General features: G+C 45.3%; 1 protein-coding gene across 2 annotated transcripts in view; it reads left to right on the top strand.

Moving 5' to 3' along the window:
- Positions 1-22,889, top strand: part of slc2a15a (solute carrier family 2 member 15a) — a 70,333-nt gene that overhangs the window by 2,068 nt on the left and 45,376 nt on the right. The window contains exons 1-2 of one of the 2 annotated variants that reach the window (XM_061690049.1): positions 1,527-1,702; positions 2,480-2,578. In XM_061690049.1, the coding sequence (XP_061546033.1) occupies positions 1,658-1,702; positions 2,480-2,578 (144 nt within the window). In that variant the 5' untranslated portion in view covers positions 1,527-1,657. Of the gene's footprint in view, positions 1-1,526; positions 1,703-2,479; positions 2,579-22,889 lie in introns of those variants that run through there. The other variant, XM_061690050.1, reaches the window with a different exon arrangement.

Raw genomic sequence — 22,889 nt, 5'->3', positions numbered from 1 at the left:
AAACATGCATTAATTGGAGACTCTAAATTGCCCGTAGGCATGACAGTGAGTGCGAATGGTTGTTTGTTTGTATGTGCCCTGCGATTGGCTGGCAACCTGTTCAGGGTGTACCCCGCCTCCTGCCCGATGATAGCTGGGATAGGCTCCAGCACGCCCGCGACCCTAGTGAGGAGAAGCAGATCAGAAAATGGATGGATGGATGGACGAAAGAAACCCCTGGCTCGTTGTTGAGGAACACTATGACGCTACTGTATTTTAATGTTGGTCATTCTGGTGGTACTTGGAGATCCAAGTATTTTTGGAGGAATTCATTTTTTGGGGGGTTTGTTTATATCATCGGGTCCCATGAAATTTGTGTTGTGGGTCAGTCTTTCCATGACTCCAGAACTACTTTTTCCTCCACTCCGCCCCTGTGACATACTGTATATATAGTGTCATACCGTCATCGATCAAATTAAATTAAATTCAAATTATATGAAAATGATACTAATATGCATTATCAATGCATAATGAATCAAAAGTTTTTTTTTCTATTGACTTACCTCAGCCAGACCTCTTGAAGGGCTCCGACCAGATGACCTTCAAACTCACATTTTCTTGTGCCGCGTGAATCACTGATTCCTTGTAGACTAATTGGGAGAGTGATGGGCCAATTAATAACATTTTCTGAACAGTAAAAACTTGTTTCATTCCTAAGTGTAGAGGTAAAGTCAAAGGAATTTGTAATTCAAGGCTGGTGATTAGGACTCAATGATCACTCAGTGAAGGGCACACAGCCCTCCTTCTTAACAGCTGAAAAACTATTTACACATGACTGCACTGTGACTGCACACACATTGTTGGATTAAGTCCAAAACTGCATTGTGAGTATTCATAATATGATTTATAGAAGAATAATGAGGCTTAATTCATTTATATCAAGAAGAAAATCGAATGGTTTATGTTTTTCAGAGCCTTGCTTTAGAAACTGAAGAGTGATAGAACTACAGCTCGTAAAAATGGGCTCCTGTTGGCTTCTGTACAGCCAACAGTCATCAGAAATATTTATTTTGAAATAATTCGATATGAGATGAAATTTGTTTTATAGTTTTTGTCCAGGTTTTGCGCAAATCAAGTTTGTTTTCCTGATACTGTATTTGCGTGTCACACAAAACTTAACTCCCCTGTTCAGAATTGTGCCCTGCCATAATCCCCCACCCACTTCCTTATTAATGCTGCTATTTTCCGAGACACATTTTATTTGTTGACGTGTGTCCTTGCCCCATTTCTCTATTTTTTCTCTTCTTTGCTTGTCCATCTTCTTATATTTATTTTTTTAATGTATTGTCATCCACTGCGCTATTCTTTCTTCTCTCTTTTTGACCCCCTCTTTTGGCTTCTTCCTCCCCTTGTTTAAATTCACTTACTCTTAATTGCTTCCCACAGGTCTTTCTCTTGCTCCGTCACGCTGCAGTCTGTCATGTGATGACACTGTGCTGGCTTGTTTGTGGGAGCCAATGCTTTGGCTCAGTAGAAGAGAGCCCTGACCTGCTGCTTATGAACGGACCGAGTAGCTTTGCAGGTCAAACCCCAGTGTGACTTCTTCAGCCATGCTTTTTCTTGAAATCTCAAATGAAACTATTATTTACGGTGGGGAACTTTAAAACAAATATCTTAAATGGCAGAGGATCTTTTAATCCCACCATCTGGCAAAATAATCCCGGTAAGTGAACCTTCAAACTAGTTCCAGACCAGGGCCGAACTTGAAATGTAAGATAACAAAACATCTTACTAAAAATTGACTTTCTATTTCATGTGTAATATGTATCATGTGTGTGTCTTTTTATTATAACCTACGCAAAAACGTTCTTTAATTGTGCCGAATGGGATTTTGTAGCGACATCCACATTCATCATTGTTGTTTTCATGTACCGGGAGTTAATTTGTAGCAGCTAAAAAAAATGCAGTTATTTTATATCCTTTAATACAGTATACTAAAAAACAAAAGGTGTTCCATGGTTAAATTTCATACAAATGTTATTTCTTCTTTTTTGGGGGGTGGGTGGGGGGAGTCTCATCTCACGCAGTACACCTCAATAATAAGATAATTAGTTCTCATACTATAAATCAATTATTATAATTGATTTTGGTTTTGGGTTTTTTAATCTCTATAGTTTATTTTAGTCCGTTTATTTGTTTTAACAATAGGTTCTGTAACTAACTGTAATGATGAGAAAGTTCCTGTGAAGTGGCAGTTAACTATGACCTTCTTTGGTAGCCTTGAGGAATGCGAACAATGCCAAGACATTTTGAGAACAAAATACTGTTTCACTCCAAAATAAAACCTAGAGTATTTTACCAGAGGTGAGCCAGTATGTGAAGCACATGCACAAGGGCAATGAGCTATCAGTATAGGAATATAGTGAAAAATGGGAACTCTGTTCTGCATATAAATTGACTAATGACACTTTTCTGTTATTCTCTTTTCTTGCTCCCAAAGCATCTTACAGGCTCACTGTTGGCTGTGGCTTTTCTGACTTCTTTTGGGAGTTCTATGCTTTATGGATACAATTTAGCTGTGGTCAACTCTCCAGCTGTGGTAAGCAGGCTACACTCCCCTCTCAAAGTATTTGAACAATGAGTCCAATATTTGTTTTTTCCAGAGACGCAAACATTTTTTAGTGTGGGATCAAAAGATGAATAAGAAAAAGGAGATCAAAATTTCTGATTTTATTTCTAGGTATATTCATCTGGATTTGATACACAACTCAGAAGATAGCACACTTTTGTTTAAAACCACTCATTTTTCATGTGAGTACGTTTTTTGCCTGAGTTGTAATGCCATTATTTTATATTGATTATTCCAAAAATAAATAGTGCTAAATATGCGCGCTTAATTTCATGTGTTTTTTTTTCTTTTTTTTGTCTGTGAAGACTACATTCATACTAGTTAGATGTCTAACCAACATACAAAACAGAGAGCTGTCTATGGGTGCAAATCAAGCAATTGTGGAGCTGAAAGAAGATGAAAACTCATCCATCCATCCATTTTCTGAGCCGCTTTTCCTCACTTGGTCGTGCTGAAGCCTATTCCAGCTATCATCAGTACACCCTGAACTGGTTGCCAGCCAATCGCAGGGCACATACAAACAAACAACCATTCACACTCACAGTCACACCTACGGGCAATTTAAAGTCTCCAATTAATGCATGTTTTTGGGATGTGGGAGGAAACCTGAGTGCCCAGAGAAAACCCACGCAGGCACGGGGAGAACATGCAAACTCCACACAGGCGGGGCCGGGGATGGAACCCCGGTCCTCAGAACTGTGATGCTGACGCTCTAACCAGTCGTCCACCGTGCCGCCGATGAAAACTCAATCTGCGCCATAGGACAAACATTGGTAGAGCCCTACAAATCGACTCTAGCAGGCCACATAAACAAATGGGGCGTACGCTCACAAATCAGCAACATGCAGCCTGATTACCATTGACCATAGACCTTCAGAGTAGGCAGATTCATCATTAGTGCATTGCTCTTTTTAGAGATTAGAGCAGGTTCAAGCTGAGCATGCGTGATAGAAACAGGCCAAGCGTGGAGTCAGTCGCTGTATGTAAAGGTCTGGTTGTTGTGAGGAATGTAAACTGCAGAGACAGACTGCAGAGGATTTTATCTAGAGAATTTTATTGTGTCAGTCAGACTCTGTGGAGGAGTCCCCCCCAAGAAAAACAAACAAAAAAGAACTGTGAATTGTGTGTGTGTGTGTGTGTGTATATGTATGTATATATGTGTGTGTATATACAACCCCAATTCCAATGAAGTTGGAACGTTGTGTTAAACATAAATAAAAACACAATACAATGATTTGCAAATCATGTTCAACCTATATTTAATTGAATACACTACAAAGACAAGATATTTCATGTTCAAAGTGATAAACTTTATTGTTTTTATCATATAATCATTCACTTAGAATTTTATGACTGCAACACATTCCAAAAAAGCTGTGACAGGGTCATGTTTACCACTGTGTTACATCACCTTTTCTTGTAACAACATTTAATAAACGTTTGGGAACTGAGGAACCTCATTGTTGAAGTTTTGTAGGTGGAATTATTTCCCATTCTTGATTCAGCTGTTCAACAGTACAGGGTCTCCGTTGCATTTTATGCTTCATAATGCGTCACACATTTTTAATGACAGACAGGTCTGGACTGCAGACAGGCCAGTCTAGTACCCGCACTCTTTTACTACGAAGCCACACTGTTGTAACACGTGCAGAATGTGGTTTGGCATTGTCTTGCTGAAATAAGCAGGGGCGTCCATGAAAAAAACATTGCTTGGATGGCAGCATATGTTTCTCCAAAACCTGTATGTACCTTTCAGCATTAATGGTGCCTTCACAGATGTGTAAGTTACCCATGCCATTGGCACTAACACAGCCCCATACCATCACAGATGCGGGCTTTTGAACTTTGCTTCCATAAAAGTCCAGATGGTTCTTTTCCTTTTTGGCATGGAGGACAAGACATCCACAATTTCCAAAAACAATTTGAAACGTGGACTCGTCGGACCACAGAACACTTTTCCACTTTGCATCAGTCCATCTTAGATGAGCTCAGGCCCAGAGAAGCCGGCGAATTTTCTGGGTGTTGTTGATAAATGGCTTTTGCTTTGCATAGTAGAGTTTCAAGTTGCACTTACGGATGTAGCGCCGAACTCTATTTACTGACATTGGTTTTCTGAGGTTTTCCTGAGCCCACGTGGTGATATCCTTTACACATTGGTGTCGGTTTTTGATGCAGTGCCGCCTGAGGGATCGTAGGTCAGGGCATTCAATGTTCGTTTTCAGCCTTGCCGCTTACATGCAGTGATTTCTTCAGATTCTCTGAAACCTTTGATGATATTATGGATGATGAATAGATAGATAATAGTAGATGATGAAATCCCTAAATTTCTTGCAATTGTACGTTGAGGAACATTGTCCTTAAACTGTTCGACTATTTTCTCACGCAGTTGTTCACAAAGAGGTGAACCTCGCCCCATCTTTGCTTGCGAATGACTGAGCAATTCAGGGAAGCTCCTTTTCTACCCAATCATGGCACCCACCTGTTCCCAATAAGCCTGTTCACCTGTGGGATGTTCCAAACATGTGATTGATGAGAATTCCTTAACTTTTTCTCTTTTTTGCCACCTGTCCCAGCTTTTTTGGAATGTGTTGCAGCCATAAAATTCTAAGTTAATGATTATTTGCTAAAAACAATAAAGTTGATCAATTTGAACATTAAATATCTTGTCTTTGTAGTGTATTCAATTAAATATAGGTTAAACATGATTTGCAAATCATTGTATTCTGTTTATATTTATGTTTAACACAACGTCCCAACTTCATTGGAATTGGGGGTTGTATATATATCATTCATCTTCCGTACTGCTTATCCTCACTCGGGCGTGCTGGAGCCTATACCAGCTATCTTCGGGCGAGAGGCGGGGCATATCCCAAACTGGCCACCAGCTAATCGCAGGGCACATATAAACAAACAACCATTCGCACAGACAGGCAATTGAGAGTCTTCAATTAACCTAACATGCATGGTTTTTGGGATGTGGGAGAGAACCAACACAGGCACGGGGAGAACATGCACACACCACACAGGCGAGGCTATATCACACATGCAAATCAGTCACCTTTTCGGCAAAATTTGCCATTTGGACTGAAAATAGGCCATTTCTGTGAATCGTATAGATCTGATGAGTTTGAGTGGGTTTGGGGGATCCGCTGTCGTCATAGGCTGTTTTGTACTCCTTGAACGCTGGCAGCGAGATCCATTCCGCACATCCACACACAGATGTAATTGTGAATATTACTATGCGGTGGACTAATATGCGAGCGCATTAGCCTGAGGTTCCGTTTGGGCACTCGGGACCTGCTTGGGATAAGTCACAGGAGTTGATGAGACTAGAAAAAACACACCGCCGATTCTGCTGTTAAGAAGAAACGGTACTTTTACTCATACACGTTATAATCATCTAAATATCGCTCGACATGAAGGCGCTACTCTATATCTACTATATATATATGTATACATACATATATATATATATATATACATATATATATATATATACATATATATATATATATATATATGTATATACATATATACATATATGTATATATATATATATATATATATATACATATATATATACATATATATATATATGTGTGTGTGTATATATATATATATATATATATATATATATATATATATATATATATATATATACACACACACACACATAGTCTCGCATTTCTGCATTTGCGAGGCCCACACTGAACTTGTACATTTGTGGGGTCCACCCTTTCCAGTGGTTCTACAGCTCTGAAAAAAATCAGGGGAAAAAAAAAAAAAAAAAATCCCAATCACAAATATCACTTAATGTTTACAGAATTTGAAACTTTTTAATCCATGCTAGTTGTTTGGTCACGTGTGGGGCCATGTTTCTCTTGTGAGGTCGACTTCCACAAATTCACACACACCACACACACATTCGTAGTTTTTATGTCTTTGTAGGTACCGAAGTGTTAGATTAGGTTGAGGTAACTCAATGATTCCTCCTGCTTCATCCAATGACTGGGCCGTTGAAATGAAGAAGCAAAGGCAAGGCACAGGACGGTGAGCGTCACATAGCTCAACTCTCCCGTTGGGTCCTCATTCGCCAAAGCTTCATGGTGTTATGGAGGGGAAGGCTGCAAATTTTCAGAGAAAATTGTTACTGGCAAACACGTAGTCATCTTTAATCTTCATTGGGTTTTCCATTAATTGTTGTCTAATTACTAAAATAGACTTAGTTCAGATATACCACTACTATTATTTCAACATCATCATGTAACTCATTATTCGAAAGATGATGTTGTGAAATTAATGACTCAAACCATTTTTAGACCAACAGGTAGCTCAGTTACAACTGTGGCTGGCCTCAATTATACTACTACTGCTACTACTAATATTAATAATAGTCATAATAATACCCAGACAGTGATCTCATGCTCAACGTATCCCAAAGCATGGAGAATTTTATGTCATATAAAACTCCAGATTACATTTGTAAATTAACTAAAAAACATTGTCAAAGATTCAAGTACATTATTAGTGTGTAGCAACTGGCAGAATCTTGCACTGAGTTCTTCCAAAAACATAAAAGACATTCTGTGAACTACCGTTTGATTTATTTTTATCTGCAACAATGGCTTAACAAAACGTAACAAAGGAAACACACACAACAAACACAACATTTATTGTACGACTTCTTTTCTGTTTTTTATTTGGTACTGTTCTCCAGTCTCTTGTGCCACATGTCAATTTCTGCGTCAATACAGCGCTGGGATTGGTCTTTACCTGGCACCTGGTCTTTACTGTATATACTTGCTGAGATGATGCCTCTCCAGTGCATCCATTTCTGCAGGTATCCAGCTTGTTTTAATCACATCTTGTTTGCCTAAGTAGTCATCAAAACAACACGTTATAGGTTTTAGAAAGTTAATCTTAAGAAATTAAAAATAATTTGATCCATACCATCCATCCTCAATACCACTTATTCTGTTCAGTGTCGTGGGGTGCTGGAGCCTATCCCAGTTGACCTTGGGGTGAAAGATTGACTACACTCTGAACTGGTCTCCAATCAGTCACAAGGCACATACAGACACGGACAACCACTCGCACTCACATTCACACCGTCACTGAGTGGGAACTGAACCCACGGTGCCCACACTGAATTCAGGCGAGTGACCCTCATAACATACAGTAGCCTCCAAAAGCATTTAATAGCGAGGCCAATTCTTTATTTTATACCATATACATTTCAGTTTAAGGTCAAAGGATGAATACAAGACAAAAGTTTAGAATTGTAGCTTTCAATTGTTGGCATTTACATTGAGATGTGTTTAAAACATAAAACAGAACCTTTTGGGCTGCTGATTTTTGTCGTAATATTTTCTCATCCATTAATTCCTAAATAAATTAAAGTATGGAATTAACTAGGTAGCTCCTGTTAGAAGATATGCATTTTTGTGCATCTTTTTTGCTTATACTCAATGCAAAGGCACAAGTATAGTTCTCAGTTCTCAACTCTTCTTTCTTTTTCCATCCATCCATCCATTTTCTACCACTTATCCGGGTCGGGTCGCAGGGGCAGTAGCTTTAGCAGGGACACCCAGACTTCACTCTCCCCAGCCACTTCATCTAGCTGTTCCAGAGGGATCCCGAGGCGTTCCCAGGCCAGCCGAAGGACGTAGTCTTCCAGCGTGTCCTAGGTCGTCCCCGGGGTCTCCTCCCGGTGGGACGTGCCCGGAACACCTCACCAGGGAGGCGTCCGGGAGGCATCCGAATCAGATGCCCCAGCCACCTCATCTGGCTCCTCTCAATGCGGAGGAGCAGCGGTTCTACTCTGAGATCCTCCCGGATGACCGAGTTTCTCACCCTATCTCTAAGGGAGAGCCCGGACACCCTGCGGAGGAAACTCATTTCGGCCGCTTGTATCCGGGATCTCGTTCTTTCGGTCACAACCCACAGCTCATGACCATAGGTGAGGGTAGGAATGAAGATCGACCGGTAAATTGAGAGCTTTGCCTTTCGGCTTAGCTCCTTCTTTACCACAACGTACCGATACAAAGTCCGCATCACTGCAGACGCTGCACCGATCCGTCTGTCGATCTCCCGTTCCATTCTTCCCTCACTCTTGAACAAGACCCCCAGATACTTGAACTCCTCCACTTGGGGCAGGATCTCATCCCCAACCTGGAGAGGGCATGCCACCCTTTTCCGACTGAGGACCATGGTCTCAGATTTGGAGGTGCTGATTCTCATCCCAGCCGCTTCACACTCGGCTGCGAACTGCTCCAGTGAGAGTTGGAGCTCACGCCTTGATGAAGCCAACAGAACCACATCATCAGCAAAAAGCAGAGATGGAATACTGAGGCCACCAAACCGGACCCCATCTACGCCTTGGCTGCGCCTAGAAATTCTGTCCAAAAAAGTTATGAACAGAATCGGCGACAAACGGCAGCCGTGGCGGAGTCCAACCCTCACCGGGAACGAGTCCGACTTACTGCCGGATATGCGGACCAAACTCTGACTCCGGTCGTACAGGGACCGAACAGCCCGTATCAGGGGGTTCTGTACCCCATACTCCTGAAGCACCCTCCACAGGACTCCCCGAGGGACACGGTCGAACGCCTTCTCCAACTCCACAAAACACATGTAGACTGGTTGGGCGAACTCCCATGCACCCTCGAGGACCCTGCCGAGGGTGTAGAGCTGGTCCACTGTTCCACGGCCAGGACGAAAACCACACTGCTCCTCCTGAATCTGAGATTTGACTTCCCGACGGACCCTCCTCTCCAGCACCCCTGAATAGACCTTACCAGGGAGGCTGAGCAGTATGATCCCCCTGTAGTTGGAACACACCCTCCGGTCCCCCTTCTTAAAAAGGGGGACCACCACCCCAGTCTGCCAATCCAGACGCACTGTCCCTGATGTCCACGCGATGTTGCAGAGGCGTGTCAACCAGGACAGCCCCACAACATCCAGAGCCTTTAGGAACTCCGGGCGAATCTCATCCACCCCCGGGGCCCTGCCACCGAGGAGCTTTTTAACTACCTCGGTGACCTCAAACCCAGAGATAGGAGAGCCCGCCTCAGAGAACCCACACTCTGCTTCCTCATGGGAAGGGGTGTCGGTGGAATTGAGGAGGTCTTCGAAGTATTCTCCCCACCGACTAACAACGTCCCGAGTCGAGGTCAGCAGCGCCCCATCCCCACTATACACAGTGTTGGTGGTGCACTGCTTTCCTCTCCTGAGGCGTCGGATGGTGGACCAGAATTTCATCGAAGCCGTCCGGAAGTCTTTCTCCATGGCCTCACCGAACTCCTCCCATACCCGGGTTTTTGCTTCAGCGACCACCAGAGCTGCATTCCGCTTGGCCAGCCGGTACCCATCAGCTGCCTCAGGAGTCCCATAGGCCAAAAAGGCCCAATAGGACTCCTTCTTCAGCTTGACGGCATCCCTCACCGTTGGTGTCCACCAACGGGTTCGGGGATTGCCGCCACGACAGGCACCGACCACCTTACGGCCACAGCTCCGGTCGGCCACCTCAGCAATGGAGGCGTGGAACATGGTCCACTCGGACTCGATGTCCCCAGCCTCCCCCGGAACATGAGCAAAGTTCTGTCGGAGGTGGGAGTTGAAACTCCTTCTGAGAGGGGATTCTGCCAGACGTTCCCAGCAGACCCTCACAACACGTTTGGGCCTGCCACGTCGGACCGGCATCTTCCCCCACCATCGGAGCCAACTCAGCCACCAGGTGGTGATCAGTTGACAGCTCCGCCCCTCTCTTCACCCGAGTGTCCAAGAAATGTGGCCGCAAGTCCGATGACACGACCACAAAGTCGATCATCGAACTGTGACCTAGGGTGTCCTGGTGCCAAGTGCACGTGTGGACACCCTTATGCTTGAACATGGTGATCGTTATGGACAATCCGTGACGAGCACAGAAGTCCAATAACAGAACACCGCTCGGGTTCTGATCGGGGGGGGGGCATTCCTCCCAATCACGCCCTTCCAGGTCTCACTGTCATTGCCCACGTGAGCATTGAAGTCCCCCAACAGAACAATGGTGTCCCCAGCGGGAGCGCTCTCCAGCACCCCCTCCAAGGACTCCAAAAAGGGTGGGTACTCTGAACTGCTGTTTGGTGCATAGGCACAAACAACAGTCAGGACCCGTCCCCCCACCCGAAGGCGGAGGGAGGCTACCCTCTCATCCACCAGGGTGAACCCCAACGTACAGGTGCTGAGCCGGGGGGCAATAAGTATACCCACACCTGCTCGGCGCCTCTCACCGTGGGCAACTCCAGAGTGGAAGAGAGTCCAACCCCTCTCGAGAGGACTGGTACCAGAGCCCAAGCTGTGTGTGGAGGCGAGTCCGACTATATCTAGTCGGAACTTCTCGACCTCACACACCAGCTCGGGCTCCTTCCCTGCCAGAGAGGTGACATTCCACATCCCTAGAGCCAGCTTCTGTAGCCGGGGATCGGATCGCCAAGGTCCCCGCCTTCGGCCACCGCCCAGCTCACACTGCACCCGACCCCTATGGCCCCTCCCACAGGTGGTGAGCCCATGGGAAGGGGGACCCACGTTACCCTTTTGGGCTGTGCCCGGCCGGGCCCCATGGTTCTTTCTTTTTGTTTCTTATAATCAGAAGTGAGACCAAGTTACAAGTCTCAAGTCTTTGCCATTTCAATTATAGTAATTGTAGGATTTCGTAACAGCAGACGAATAGCGCTGACATTGCATGCATACAGTGCATGGATAATGATTTATGGTATCAGTTGGGCAATATAACTGTCAAACTTTAATAACAGTTTATTGCAGAGGCGGGACCAAGTCACAAATAAGTCTCAAGCCTTTGCCCTCAAGTCCTGGTTTTTGAAGGTGATTTTTTTTGTTGGCTTTATCAAGCCATGATCTCCAACTCTCACTGGAGCGATTTGCAGCCGAGTGTGAAGCGGTTGGGAAGAAAATCAGCACCTCCAAATCTGAGACTATGGTCCTCAGGCAGAAAAGGGTAGAGTGCCCTCTCCAGTTTGGGGATGAGATTCTGTCTAAAGTGGAGGAGTTCAAGTATCTTAGGAGTCTTGTTCACAAATGAGGGAAGAATTTAACGGGAGATCAACCGGCGGATCGGTTACCGCGTCTGCAGTGATACAGACTTTGTATCGGTCCATTGTGGTGAAGGAGGACCGAAGCCGGAAGTTGAAGTTCTCAATTTACCGGTCGAGCTACATTCCCCCACTCACCAATGGTCACAAACTGTGGGTTATGACCGAAAGAACAAGATCCCGGATACAAGGGGCTGAAATGCGTTTCCTCCGCAGGGTGTCTGGGCACTCTCTTAGAGATAGGGTGAGAAGCTTGGTCATCCGGGAGGGGCTCAGAGTAGATCCGCTGCTCCTCCGCATCTCGAGGAGCCAAATGAGGTGGCTTGGGATTAGGATGGCTCCTGGACAACTTCTTCGTGACTGTCATCCGGGTCATCCGAGATATTACGTCCTCTTTAATGCATTTCTAACTTCCCCCTGACTAATCATTGCCACTTTCTGGTCCACCACACTTGCCTCTTCTACTCTTCCTTCTCTCTCATTTTCCTCATTCATCAATTCCTCAAAGTATTCTTTCCATTTGTCCAGCACACTACTGGCACCAGTCAACACATTCCCATCTCTATCCTTAATCACCCGAACCTGCTGCACATCCTTCCCATCTCTATCCCGCTGTCTGGCCAACCTGTATAGATCCTTTTCACCTTTCTTAGTGTCCAAACTGGCATACATGTCATCATATGTCTCTTGTTTGGCCTTTGCCACCTCTACCTTTGCCCTACGTCGCATCTAAATGTATTCCTTTCTCTTCTCCTCGGTCTTCTCAGTGTCCCACTTAGCTAACCTCTTTCCTTGTATGATTTCCTGTACTGTGAGGTTCCACCACTAAGTCTCCTCCTCTCCTTTCCTGCCAGAAGATATCAAGTACTCTCCTGCTTGCCTCTCTGATCACCTTGTCTGTAGTGGTCCAGTCTTCTGGAAGCTCCTCCTGTCCACCGAAAGCCTGTCTCACCTCTTCTCGAAAAGATGCACTTTTTTTTCTCAACTTCCACCACATGGTTATCTGACCTGCCTTTCTCTTCTTAATCTTCCTCTCCACCACCAGAGTCATCTTACACACCACCATTCTATGCAGTCTAGCCACACTCTCCCCTAACACTCCCTTACAGTCGGTAACCTCATTCAGATGACATCGTCTGCACAAGATGTAATCCACCTGCGTGCTTATACCTGCGCTCTTGTAGGTCACCCTATGTTCCTGCCTCTTCTGGAAAAAAGTCTCCACTAAAGCCATTTCCATCCTTTTTGCAAAGTCTATCACCATCTGTCCCTCCAAGTTCCTTTCCTGGATGCCGTACTTACCCATCACTTCTTCATCACCCCTGTTTCCTTCACCAACATGTCCATTACGAGCTGCACCAATCATGACTCTCTCTCTGTCTGGGATGCTAAGAACTACTTCGTCTAGCTGCTTCCAGAATTTCTCTTTCACCTCTAGGTCACATCCTACCTAATCACATTATACATAACACCCTCAATTTCAAGTTTCAGCCTCATCACTCGATTTGATACTCTTTTCACCCCCAAGACCTTCTTAGCTATCTCTTCCTTTAAAATAACCCCTACTCCATTTCTCTACCCATCTACACCATTGTAAAATAATTTAAACCATGCCCCTAAACTACCTGCCTGGTCTCCTGGACACACAAGATATCAACCTTTCTCCTAACCAACTCCCGAGATTTTCCTGTCATAGTTCCAGCATTCAAAGTCCCCACATTCAATTCTAGACTCTGTGCTTTCCTCTTTTCTTTCTGCCGTAGAACCCGCTTTCCACCTCTCCTTCGTCTTCGACCCACAGTAGCTGAATTTCCACCGGTGCACTGCAGGATAACGGTGCCGGGGGCATACGTTGTTAAACCGGGCAATTGTTAGATGAACGCTCATATTTGTTTGGCAAGGTTTTAAGCCCGATGGCATTCCTGACGCAACCCTCTGCATTTATTCGGGCTTGGGACCGGCCTACAGTTTGCACTGGCTTGTGTTCCCCATAGGGATGCATTAAATACTAAAATAGAAACAAGGACCATACAATTATGTAATATTTTTGTGTATTATTGAACTATTTTAGAAGCAGCAAAGCTTCCATAAACATTCACACGTTCGTTAACAGAAGGCACCCTTGCTTGTCTTTTTTCTTCTGAAATAATGGGTGAACAGTACGCATGTACAGAATCAGAATTAGAATCAGAATCATCTTTATTTGCCAAGTATGGCCAAATAACACACAAGGAATTGGTCTCTGGTAGTTGGAGCTGCTCTAGTACGACAACAGACAGTCAATTGACAGAGAACACTTTGAGACATAAAGACTGACAACAAACAGTCACTGAGCAATAAAGGGTTAATAGTTATCTGGAAATGACGGAACAGTGTTTTTTTGTTTTTTTTTGACAATTGTGCAAAAGATGCAGAGTCCTCTAGGACTTGGAGCAGTTCGAATGACTAATATTGCAATAGTCCGGTGCAATGACCATTGTGCAAAGGGCGCCGAGACTTCAAGGAGTGTATGCAGTTTAAAGTGACAAGTATCGCGATAATCTGGGACAATGTTGATTGTGCAAATGTTGCAGATACTCCTCAGTCAGTGTGCAAATGGAGCAGATGCTACTCTGGCATGAGTGGCCGGTATTGGTCAACAACAGATATGCAAATAGTGCAGCATGGCGAGACTACTACAGTGAGTGCACGAGTAATATATAATTGGCCCCACAGAAATGTGACAACGAACTCAAGTCAAAAAAATTGCCAGCATGTTGCAATAGAATTGTAGGTTAGGTGTTTAAGAAGTTGCTTGTAAGACGGAAGAAGCTGTCGGTAGTGCCTACCTGAGGGAAGGAGCTGGAAGAGCCGGTGACCGGGATGTGGAGGGTCCGAGAGGATTTTGCATGCTCTTGTCTTAGTTCTGGCAGCGTGCAAGTCTTCAAGGGTGGGTAGGGGGGTACCGACAATCCTTTCAGCAGTTTTGATTGTCCGTTGCAGTCGGAGTTTGTCCTTTTTTGTTGCATCACCAAACCAGACTGTGATGGAAGAACACAGGACTCATTCGATGACCGCTGTGTAGAACTGTCTCAGCAGCTCCCGTGGCAGGCCGTGCTTTCTCAGAAGCCGCAGGAAGTACATCCTCTGCTGGGCCTTTTTGAGGACGGAGTTGATGTTGGTCGCCCACTTCAGGTCCTGAGAGACTGTAATTCCCAGGAACTTGAAGGTCTCGACGGTTGACACAAGGCAGCTGGACAATGTGAGGGGCAGCTGTGGCGAAGGATGTCTCCTGAAGTCCACGATCATCTCTACAGTCTGGAGCGTGTTCAGCTCCAGGTTGTGTCGGCCGCACCACAGCTCCAGCTGATGCTGCGTGTGGATGAGGTGGTCTCTCCGAGCCTCACCTGCTGTGTCCTGCCCGTCAGAAAGCTGTAAATCCACTGGCAGATGGCAGGTGAGACGCTGAACTGGAGAAGCTTGGATGAGAGGAGTTATGGGATGATGGTGTTGAACGCTGAGCTGAAGTCCACGAACAGGATCCTCGCTTAGGTCCCTGCACTGTCGAGGTGTTCAAGGATGAAGTGTTGACCATGTTGACTGCATCATCCGCAGACCTGTTTGCTCGGTAGGCAAACTGCAGGGGGTCCATCAGGGGACCTGTGACGCTCTTGAGGTGGTCATAGTCTTGTCATAGTCCCATGACCCAGTTACCTGTGTGCTAGTATCATCTTCCTTTGAGACCATGTTATGCAGTGAATGTCTCATATTCTACTGACACAGCAGGATACTGCGTGTTTGTCACCTGGAATTCAGATGAAGGACAAGAACACATTAAGAATGAATCACAGTGAAAATACAGGACGAGTGTCACAATAGCATAAAAGGCACTGCACTGGATCATATAGAAAATACCCTTTTAAAATCTACCATAGTTCAACGAGTGGAAAATTACATTTGTATTGACTTGGTTTAGAAATTGAAAGGTGTGACTAAAATTTTGTAAAATGACCGAAGAGTCAGAACCCTACGTCAGGGCCCCATGAGGGTAAGACAAGAAACAAGTGTGTGTAAAATGGGAAGACTAGAAAATTGTGTGATGTTAATTGGGCCCCACTTGGACTGCGTGTTTGTCACCCGGAATTAAGATCAAGGAACACATTAAGAACTGATCACAATCATGATGTAGGATGAGTGTCAAAACATCATGTTAGGCCCTGCACTGGATTAAGTACATAATACTCTTTTAAAACCTGTAGTAGTTCAACATGTATAAAATGTCACTTATATTCACTTGGTTTAGAAATTTAAAGGCGTGACTAAAATTTATTCAAATGACGTAAGAGTCACACCGCTATGTCAGGGCCCCATTAGGGCAAGACTAGAAACAAGTGTGTGTAATACGGCAAGACTCAAAACAAATCTGTGTGTGATGTTCATTAGGCCCCATGAGGACAAGACTGGAATTGTGTCGGTCATGTAAACTGTTCTCTCAATCAAGAGTCTACCACAACATCTGATGAGTAATTCTGCCTGAACAGATGTATCAGAAAAGTCAAAATGTGACAAGTAATATACTTTACATTTCCAAATGAAGTTATTTAAGACAGTGTCTACATTACTCCATTACCTGTGTGGTAGCATCATCTTCCTTTGAGTCCACGTTGGAAGTTTGATCTGCAGTGAATGTCTCATGTTCTACTGCCACACATTGATACTGCGTCTGTATCACCTGGAATTCAGATCAAGGACAAGAACACATGAAGAACTGATCACATTCATGATGTTGGACGAGTGTCGAAACATCATATAAGGCCCTGCACTTGATTAATTACATAATACCCTTTTAAAACCTATCACAGTTCAAAAAGTGTAAAATGACACTTGTACTCACTTGGTTTAGAAATTGAAAGGTATGACTAAAATTTAGTAAAATTACTTAAGAGTCAGACCCCTGCGTCAGGGCCCCATTAGGGAAAGACTAGAAACAAGTGTGTGTCATAAGGCAAGACTCAAAACAAATCTTTGTGTGATGTTCATTGGGCCCCATGAGGACAAGACTGGAATTGTGTCGGTCACGTAAACTGTTCTCTCAATCAGGAGTCTACCACAACATCTGATGAGTAATTCTGCCTGAACAGATGTATCAGGAAAGTCAAAATGTGACAATATAAGAAATACACTGTGCATTTCCAAATCAATTTATTTAGGCCAGTGTCTACTTTACTCCATTACCTGTGTGCCAGCATCATCTTCCTTTGAGTTCTCATTGGAAGTCTGATATCCAGTGCATGTTTCACATTCTACTGCCGCAGCAGGATACTTTGTGTTCGTTACCTGGAGTTCAGATAAAGGACAAGAACACATCAAGAACTGATCACGATCATGATGTAGGATGAGTGTCACAACAACATATAAGGCATTGCACTGGATCATGTTCAAAATACAGAGTTCATCCATCGATCCATCCATTTTCTACCGCTTATCCGAGGTCGGCTCGCGGGGGCAGTAGCTTTAGCAGGGATGCCCAGAGTTCCCTAACCACAGCCACTTCATCCAGCTCTTTCCAGGGGATCCCGAGGCATTCCCAGGCCAGCCAAAGACGTAGTGTCCTGGGTCGTCCCCGGGGTCTCCTCCCGGTGGGACATGCCCGGAACACCTCACCAGGGAGGCATGCTAAACAGATGCCCGAGCCATCTGGCTCTTCTCAATGCGGAGGAGCAGTGGCTCTACTCTGAGCCCCTCCCGGATGACCGAGCTTCTCACCCTCTCTCTAAGGGAGAGCCCAGACACCTGCGGAGGAAATTCATTTCGACTGCTTGTATCCGGGATCTTGTTCTTTCGTTCCTACCCTCACCTATGGTCACGACCCACAGCTCGTGGAATTGAAGAGTTCTTCGAAGTTTTCTCCCCACCGACTCACAACGTCCCGAGTCGAGGTCAGCAGCGCCCCATCCCTACTATACACAGTGTTGATGGGGCACTTACGGCCACAGCTCCGGTCGGCCGCCTCAGCAATAGAGGCGCGGAACATGGTCCACTAGGAATCTATGTCCCCCGCCTCCCCTGGAACATGAGTAAAGTTCTGTCGGAGTTGAAACTCCTTCCGACAGGGGATTGTGCCAGGCGTTCCCAGCAGACCCTCACAATACGTTTGGGCTTGCCAGGTCGGACCGGCATCTTCCCCCACCATCGGAGCCAACTAACCACCAGGTGGTGATCAGTTGACAGCTCCGCGCCGCTCTTCAGCCGAGTGTCCAAGACATGCGGCCGCAAGTCCGATGACACGACCACAAAGTCGATCATCGAACTACGACCTAGGATGTCCTGGTGCCAAGTGCACGTGTGGACACCCTTATGCTTGAACATGGTGTTCATGATGGACAATCCGTGATGAGCACAGAAGTCCAATAACAGAATCCGTGATGAGCACAGAAGTCCAATAACAGAACACCGCTGGGGGGGGGGCGTTCCTCACAATCACGCTCTTCCAGGTCTCACTGTCATTGCCCAGGTGAGCATTGAAGTCCCCCAGCAGAACGATGTAGTCCCCAGTGGGAGCGCTCTCCAGCACCCCCTCCAAGGACTCCAAAAAGGGTGGGTACTCTGAACTGCTGTTTTGTGCATAGGCACAAACAACAGTCAGGACCCGTCCCCCCACCCGAAGGCGGAGGGAGGCTACCCTCTCATCCACCGGGGTGAACCCCAACGTACAGGCGCCGAGATGGGGGGCAATAAGTATACCCACATCTGTTCAGCACCTCTCATCGTGGGCAACTCCAGAATGGAAGAGAGTCAAACCCCTATCGAGAGGACTGATACCAGAGCCCAAGCAGTGTGTGGAGGCGAGTCTGACTATTTCTAGTCAGAACTTCTCGACCTCACACACCAGCTCGTGCTCCTTCCCTGCCAGAGAGGTGACATTCTACGTTCTTAGAGCCGGCTTCTGTAGCCGGGGATCGGATTGCCAAGGTCCCTGCCTTCGGCCACCGCCCGGCTCGCACTGCACATGACTCCTATGGCCCCTCCCACATGTGGTGAGCCCATGGGAAGGGGGACCCACGTTACCCTTTCAGGCTGTACCCGGCCGGGTCCCATGGGTGCAGGCCCAGCCACCAGGCGCTCGCCTTCGAGCCCCACCTCCAGGCCTGGCTCCAGAGGGGGGCCCCGGTGACTCGCATCCGGGCAAGAAAAAACGAAGTCCATCGATTGTCATCATCATAAGGGGTCTTTGAGCCGTGCTTTGTCTGGTCCCTCAGCTCGGACCTGTTTGTCATGGATGACCCTGCCTGTGGCATAAAGCCCCAGACAACTTACCTCCTAGTATCATTGGGACACACAAACCCCTCCACCACGATAAGGTGACGGCTCAAGGAGGGGATCACTAATGGGAGAGTTCAATAAGTGTTAAATGAAACTTGTACTCAGTTGGTTTAGAAATTGAAAGTAACGAGTGTGTGTAATAAGGCAAGACTACAAACATATCTGTGTGTGAGGTTAATAGGTTCCGCCCGATTAGGACAAGACTGGAAAGGTGTCTGTCACCTTTTCACACATTAAGAACTGATCACTCTCATCTTGTTAAGATATTGACAAGTAAAAAATGGTAGCACGTGTAATATTACAGAAACAGAATCTGAGAGCTGTGTGCATGGAAAGCAGAGTACACGCCGGCACGGAGAAAACATACAAACCCGATAAAATCTGAAGATCTGCAGGAGGCCTGCAGATCTTCAGAAGTTGTCCTGAGCTCCTTTGTGGGCTCCTGGATGAGTCATTGCTGTTTCCTTGGGGTAATCTTTGTTGGCCAGCCACTTCACCCCTATTCCATAATTTCTCCAGTTGAGGTTAATAGCTTTCCTTATGGTTCACTGGAATCCTAAACCTTTAGAAATAGCTTTATAACCCTTTCCAGACTAATAGATGTCAATTACTGTTCTTGAATTTGTTGGGATTGTGTCATTTTGTTGCAGCTTTTTTAGATCTTTTGTCCGACTTGATTATGTCATACAAGTTCTGTTTAAGCCGTCCGGAAGTCTTTCTCCATGGCCTCACCGAACTCCTCCCATGCCCGAGTTTTTGATTCAGCGACCACCAAAGCTGCACTCCGCTTGGCCAGCCGGTACCCATCAGCTGCCTCAGGAGTCCTACAGGCTAAAAAGACCCGATAGGACTCCTTCTTCATCTTGACGGAATTCTTCACCGTTGGGCACCAACGGTGAGGGGATTGCCACCACGACAGGCACCAACCACCAGCTCTGGTCGGCCGCCTCAGCAATGGAGGCGCAGAACATGGTCCACTCGGACTCGATGTCCCCCGCCTCCCACATGAGCCAAGTTCTGTCGGAGGTGGGAGTTGATCTTTGTATCGATCCGTTGTGGTAAAGAAGGAGCTAAGCCGAAAGGCGAAGCTCTCGATTCACCGGTCGATCTACGTTCCTACCCTCACCTTGGGTCACGAGCTGTGGGTCGTGACCGAAAGAACAAGATCCCGGATACAAGCGGCCGAAATGAGTTTCCTCCGCAGGGTGTCCGGGCTCTCCCTTAGAGATAGGGTGAGAAGCTCAGTCATCCGGGAGGATCTCAGAGTAGAGCCGCTGCTCCTTCACATCGAGAGGAGCCAGATGAGGTGGCTGGGGCATCCGATTCAGATGCCTCCCGGACGCCTCCCTGATGAGGTGTTCTGGGCACGTCCCACCGGGAGGAGACCCCCTGGGACGACCCAGGACACGCTGGAGAGACTACATCCTTCGGCTAGCCTGGGAACGCCTCGGGATCCCCCCGGAAGAGATGGATTAAGTGGCTGGGGAGAGGGAAGTCTGGGCATCCTTGCTAAGGCTACTGCCCCTGCGACCCGACCTCGGATAAGTGGTAGAAAATGGATGGATGGATGGAGGTTCTGTTTAAGCGATTTCTTGATTAAACAGGTCTGTACCTCAACAGGTCTGGAGGTACAGACCTGTTGAGGTACAGACCTGTCACCATTTTTCTCACTAAATATACTTTCAAAGGTGTGATTGACCTGAAAATGTCACCAGATGTTGGGAACAACACAACTAATCCATACATACAAATAAAGTATTTCAAATAAACTCAGAAATTAAGTTATTTGTAAAAATGTGAAATGACACAGGGAAAAACTATTGAACACATGAAGAAAGGGAGGTGCATTAAGGCATGGAAAGCCATGAAAACACCTAAAATCAATAATCATAAGCAGTCCATTCCCTTGTCAGTGCAAATGAATATCAGCTGCTTCAGTCCTAATTGATGGCCTACAAACAGGTTTCATTGCCAAGGTGTAAGCCAAGACACATCTCATGATGGGTAAGAGCAGAGAGCTGACTCAAGACCATCGCAAACTAATTGTTGCAAAACATAACAATGGCATTGGTTACAGGCGCATATCTAAGCTGCTGAACGTTCCAGTGAGGACGGAAGTGGAAATCAAATCATGCCACCAAAAATCGTCCTCGATCAGGTGCTCCTCGCAGGATTTCTGATAGAGGAGTGCAAAGAATAATTCGAAGAGTTGTCCAAGAGCCAAGAACAACCTCTGGAGAGCTTCAAAAAGACCTGGCATTAGCAGGTACTGTTGTCACAAGGAAAACAGTGAATAATGTACTCCGTCGCCATGGCCTGTATGGATGCTCACCACGCAAGACCCCATTGCTGAAAAAAAAAGCATGTCAAAGCTCATTTAAAGTTTGCTGAACAACATTTGGATAAGCCAGTTAAATACTGGGAGAATGTAATCTGTTAGGATGAGAGCAAAATTGAACTGGTTGAATGCCATAATGCACACCATGTTTGGAGGAGAAATGGCACTGCACATCACCCTAAAAACACCATACCAACAGTGAAGTTCGGAGGTGGGAACATGATGGTGTGGGGCTGCTACTGGTAAACTACTGGTAAACTTCCCTTTATTGATGGAAGGATGAATGGGCAAATGTACCGCGTTCTTGACAAAAATCTGCTGCCATCTACGAGGATGATGAAAATGAAATGAGGGTGGACATTTCAGCAGTGTAATGATCCAAAACATACTTCCAAGGAAACTCTCAATTGGTTTCAAAGAAAAAAATAAAGCTGCTATAATGGTCAAGCCAATCACCTAACTTGAATCAAACTTAAAATCTATGGAAAGAACTGAAACTCAAGGTCCATAAAAGAAGCCCACAGAACCTTGAAGATTTGAAGACTGCTTGTGTGGATAAATGGGCCAAAATCACACCAGAGCAATGCATGAAACTAGTTTCTCCATACAGCTGAAGCTGTCATTGCAAACAAAGGCTGTTGTAGAAGGTATTGAACACAGTTGGCGTGTTCAATACTTTATCCCTGTGTCATTTCATATTATTACACACAACTTCGGTGTGATCAGTGAAGATTAACAAAAGGTTGTGATTAGCCAACATTAAATTCACTTGGGTTATATTTTTCTGATATTTACATAAGTTTGATGATCTTAAACATTAAAGTGGAGAAACTATGCAAAAATACAAGAATTTGAGAAGGGGGCCAATACCTTTTCACGGCACTTTAGATTGTGCAGCAGAAGTCTGCAGATGACTATAGATGTGATTTAATAGCTGGGAAAATGAGCAGGACAGGAGCCTGAAGTTCCACACAGTTCCACTACAAATTTGAGAACAATAAATCAGATCTATAGTCTTCTGCAGGCTTCAACATCTATCTATCCATCTATCCATCTATAGTGGGTACGGAAAGTTTTCAGACCCCCTTAAACCTTTCACTTTTTGTTATATTGCAGGCATTTGTTAAAATAATTGAAGTTCATTTTTTTCCTCAATAATGTACACACAGCACCCCATATTGACAGAAAAAATTGTTGGATTTTTTGGAAATTTATTAAAAAAGACAAACTGAAATATCACACACCATAAGTATTCAGACCCTTTGCTGTGACACTCATATATTTAACTTGGGTGCTGTCCATTTCTTCTGATCAGCCTTAAAATTGTTCTAGACCTTCCTTGGAGTCCAGCTGTGTTTGATTATACTGATTGGACTTGATCAGGAAAGCCACACACCTGTCTATATAAGACCTTACAGCTCACAGCGCATGTCAGAACAAATAAGAATCATGAGGTCAAAGGAACTGCCTGAAGAGCTCAGAGACAGAATTGTGGCAAGGCACAGATCTGGAAAAAAACATTTCTGCTGCACTTAAGGTTCCTAAGAGCCCA

This window comes from Phycodurus eques, chromosome 11 (assembly GCF_024500275.1).
Source record: "Phycodurus eques isolate BA_2022a chromosome 11, UOR_Pequ_1.1, whole genome shotgun sequence".
NCBI lineage: Eukaryota > Metazoa > Chordata > Actinopteri > Syngnathiformes > Syngnathidae > Phycodurus > Phycodurus eques.
This window is presented reverse-complemented; position numbering and strand designations above follow the sequence as displayed.